Source organism: Empidonax traillii, unplaced genomic scaffold (genome assembly GCF_003031625.1).
Source record: "Empidonax traillii isolate 1590-97213 ecotype Southwest subspecies unplaced genomic scaffold, ASM303162v1 scaffold1699:size72841, whole genome shotgun sequence".
NCBI lineage: Eukaryota > Metazoa > Chordata > Aves > Passeriformes > Tyrannidae > Empidonax > Empidonax traillii.
In genome coordinates this window covers 36,250-39,956 of record NW_020956892.1, presented here as the reverse complement: position 1 = coordinate 39,956, position 3,707 = coordinate 36,250, and the positions used below count along the sequence as shown (strand labels likewise).

At 56.4% G+C, this 3,707-nt stretch overlaps 1 protein-coding gene across 4 annotated transcripts in view; it reads right to left on the bottom strand.

Moving 5' to 3' along the window:
- Window positions 1-2,171: 2,171 nt before the first annotated feature.
- Window positions 2,172-3,707, bottom strand: part of LOC114070816 (NAD(P)(+)--arginine ADP-ribosyltransferase 2-like) — a 3,051-nt gene continuing 1,515 nt past the window's right edge. For 2 of the 4 annotated variants that reach the window (XM_027908405.1, XM_027908406.1), the window contains exon 2: window positions 2,469-3,656. In XM_027908405.1, the coding sequence (XP_027764206.1) occupies window positions 2,518-3,576 (1,059 nt within the window). In that variant the 5' untranslated portion in view covers window positions 3,577-3,656 and the 3' untranslated portion in view covers window positions 2,469-2,517. The other 2 variants (XM_027908407.1, XM_027908404.1) reach the window with 2 other exon arrangements.

Below are 3,707 nucleotides of genomic sequence, written 5' to 3'. Positions count from 1 at the left end.
ACCTGGGGCAGCACTGGCACCAGACCACACACCGGCACCTGAGCCCCTCACTGTGCCCTAAACCTGCTCCAGCACCCCCACCCTTGTCTGCCACGATGGCTGTGGTGGTGTCACCAGTGCCACCATCACCGCTGCAGCTTCTGCTCAGTGACCCCCCTGTGATGGGGCTCCGGTTGGTACTCGTGGTGCTGGGGTGGAGGAGGTCACACCCTGCTCATGACCGTGGTCCTTTTCCTTTTGGTTCCAGCCGGGGACGCTGGTCAGAGGAAGAAGCAGGAGCTGGCAATTGGCACCAGAGTCATGTGGCACACCTTGTCCCACCGTGTCAGACCACACCAGCAGAACCATGGCCCCTGAGGTGGAGGCACATGATTGATGAGGGGGTGGTGTGGACCCCCGTGCTGGGTCTGTGCAAGATGATGTGTGGGGGGGTCAATCCCACGTGTGTCACCCTCATGTCAGACATGCTGTGGCTGCTCCTGCCCCACTCACTCACTGGACCTTGACGTCATGGTTTAAGAAGTGATAGTGTTTGCTGTGGAATGTACCACAGAAACTACCTATAGCTAAGCTAAGTGATTTAAAGGGATTAACTCAGTTACTCTATAACCAGGCAAGCAAAGTAAAAAAAACAGTGAGAAGGGAACTGAGGCAGCCAGCTAATCAACTGTTAGGATCTGATGATTAAAAGATGCTTCTGCCTGAATTAACATGAAAATGAGACCATATGCCAAAGTCAATAGTATGGATTTTATTTAACTTTAAATATGAAGTAGAGGGAGGGAGGTAGAAATAGGGAGAGAGAGAGACGAGAGAGACAGATTAAGTGAAAATATATCACCACCACATGGATTCTGACAGTGTCTCACCAGGTCCTTCTTCTGGTCTTCTTAGTGGTGAGGGTCCCAAAGTCGTGCTTCTGGGATACTACTTTTATACAGTCAAGTCTTGGATATTCACGGGGCCTGTCAGATGTTCCCAAAACTTGAGATGGCATGGGTGTAAGCAGTTGTTTTCTTTCCACAGATTGCACACTGAAATTTTGTCCGGTGTGCTAATTTCAAACCTTCATTTAGGTCTGGGATTAATGCTTTCTTTTCTCACAGTTTTCCACAGTGAGAATTTTTGTTTGAGTAGGTTACCCAGAACTGCCTTACCAGGCCAGGTTCCCGTTGCTGTCATCTGATCTTGTCACAGGTTCCTGTCCTGGTGGCTTATCTTCTGGGAATTTACCCCTCTGACAGTGTTTTGAGAAAATTAACTGCTTTCTTTAAGTCCTGACAGCAACATCCAGTTACTATATAATGACAGGTGCCTTGTCTTCCAATGTCTGAATTGACCCTTTCCATGAATAAATTCTTCCTGATGTCCAGCCTGACCCTCCCCTGGTACAACTTGAGGCTGTTTTCTTTTGTCCTGTCCCTTGTTCCCCGGGAGTAGAGCCCGACCCCTCCCCACCCTCCCCTGGCTTCCCGTTCCTGTCCGGGAGTTGAAGAGAACAAGAGAACCCCTCTGACCCTTCTTTTCTCCAGGCTGAGACCCCCAGTTCCCTCAGCTGCTCCTGCTGCTCCAGACCTTTCCCCATCCCTGTTCCCTTCCCTGGACATGCTCCAGCCCCTCAGTGTCCTGTTCCTGGGACCCCAAAGCTGCCCTCAGGACTGGAGGTGCCCCAGCAGTGCCAGCACAGGGGATGGGCACTGCCCTGGGCCTGTGGCCACACTGTGCCTGCTACAAGCCAGGAGCCATTGGCCTCTTATCCACCTGGGCACACCCAGGCTCATGTTCAGCCACTGTCACCAGCACCCCCATGGCCTTTCCCAGCTATTTTTTACTCTGCCCTAAGCCTGGAGTGTTTCGTGGGGTTGTTGTGATCCAAGGGCAGGACCTGGCACTGGTCTCTGGGCAGGGGCCTCACTTTTCTCACAGGGAAGAATTTCTTCCCAACATCCCATTTAATCCTGCCCTCTGTCCATGGGAAACCATTCCCCCTTGTCCTGTCACTCCAGGCCCTTGGCAAAAGTCACTGGAGCAGGATCAGGTGGGTTAAAATAAGAAGGAAACTCATGGGCTGTGCTAAAACCACTTTAATAATTGCAAAGAGAAGTTAAAATCTTAGAAGGGAGAAAGAAAGCCCAAAAGAGAAGCAAATCCTCCCTTTGCCCCCCCCCCCCCATGACCCCCCTCAGGTGCACCCCAACACCCCAGCCATGGCTCAGGGAGGGCGTCTGCTGGGCTCATCCAGTGTCCCCCTGCAGCGGGGGGTCCCCGTGCCCCCCGGCCCGTCCTGCCGTCCTGGTGACACCGGTGGCTCCGTTCCTGACCCCTCGTCTTGGCCGGACACGGTGGCAGAGGTGACAGCGGTGTCCTCGTGGCTCAGGGGGTGCCGGTGGCCACTGCCAGGGCCAGGGCTGCCAGGAGGAGCCCCCTGAGAGGTGGGGTGTCCCTTGGGACACTGCTGCCTGTGGGGGCAGAGGAAGGGAGTCAGAGGGTTACCATTGACTCCCTACTTTCCACGAATTAGAATAAAAAGTAGAAATCCCTCATCTTGGGGTGTGGATTGGCTCTGCCACTGGGAAATGAGCCCATTGTCAGGACAACACCCTGACACCCCCTCCCGTCCAGTGCCGTGCAGTGCCAGGAGAGCAGCTGGAGCTGTGTGATGCCCAAAGCCCCACCACCCCCATCCCCTGCCCCACCACCATTGCCCCTGTCCTGGAAGAGCTGGTGCCCTGGTACCACCCCTGCCCTGTCCCCACACCTGACCGCGGGTGTCCCCACCCCAGGGATGTCACCTCGGAGCCACGCGCAGTCGTATTTGCTGTACACGCCGTGGGAGTGGAGCTGGATGTGGGTTTTGGCCCCTTCACGTGTGATACTGGTGACATTAAAGGTCTCAAAGGGCGGGATGAGGACTTCCTCCTCCTCAGGGTAGTTGGAGAAGTTCCGGATGTTGGCGCCATGGCAGGTGTGCACCTCAAATGTTGTGTCAGTGCCATAGGAGTCACTGACGTTTCTCAGCAGGGAGCTGGAGGCAAACTGGCCAAAGCGAATGATCTTGCCACGCTCAGTGATGAACCGGATACCTTCAATACCCCGGTACACCTGGAGGCAGCGGGGGTGGGTCTTCTCATCCCGCAGGACTTCCACGGCCTCGGTCAGGAGGAAATGCACCACCTTGAAGGGGAAGTTGCGCAGGTATTCCTGGCGGGAGCGCCCGGCGCTGCGCACGGCCTTGTTGAACTCCGCATACAGGCCCTCCTCCATTGAGTACGCCATGAGGGCAATGGCCTGTTCCGGCCGCAGCCGGGACTCCACCAACTTGCGGCTGTGCAATTTGACGGTGGCCTTGACCCAGGCCTCAGCGTAGTCGCTGTTGGTGGCAAACTCAGTGCGGTTGAGTGCCCTCACCGCCTTCGCCATTTTGACGCGGCAGCGCAAGTACCGGTCGTCGAAGGAGTTGGGGGCCATGTTCAGTTCAATCTCCCTGAGGGCGCTGTTAAGGTCTGACCAGCGTAGGGGGATGCCAGTGGCCGGGGTGACAGCCAGCAGCACCAGCAGCAGTGGCAGGAGCTCCATGGTGGGCAGAGACTCCCCAAGGACCCGGCCAGGCACTGTGGGGACGCAGCTGGGGCCGCGGCCGCTTCCTCTGGGAGGGCCTGGGGAGGTGGGGAGGGGGAGCGGGGTCAGCCCGGGGAGAGGGGGACACC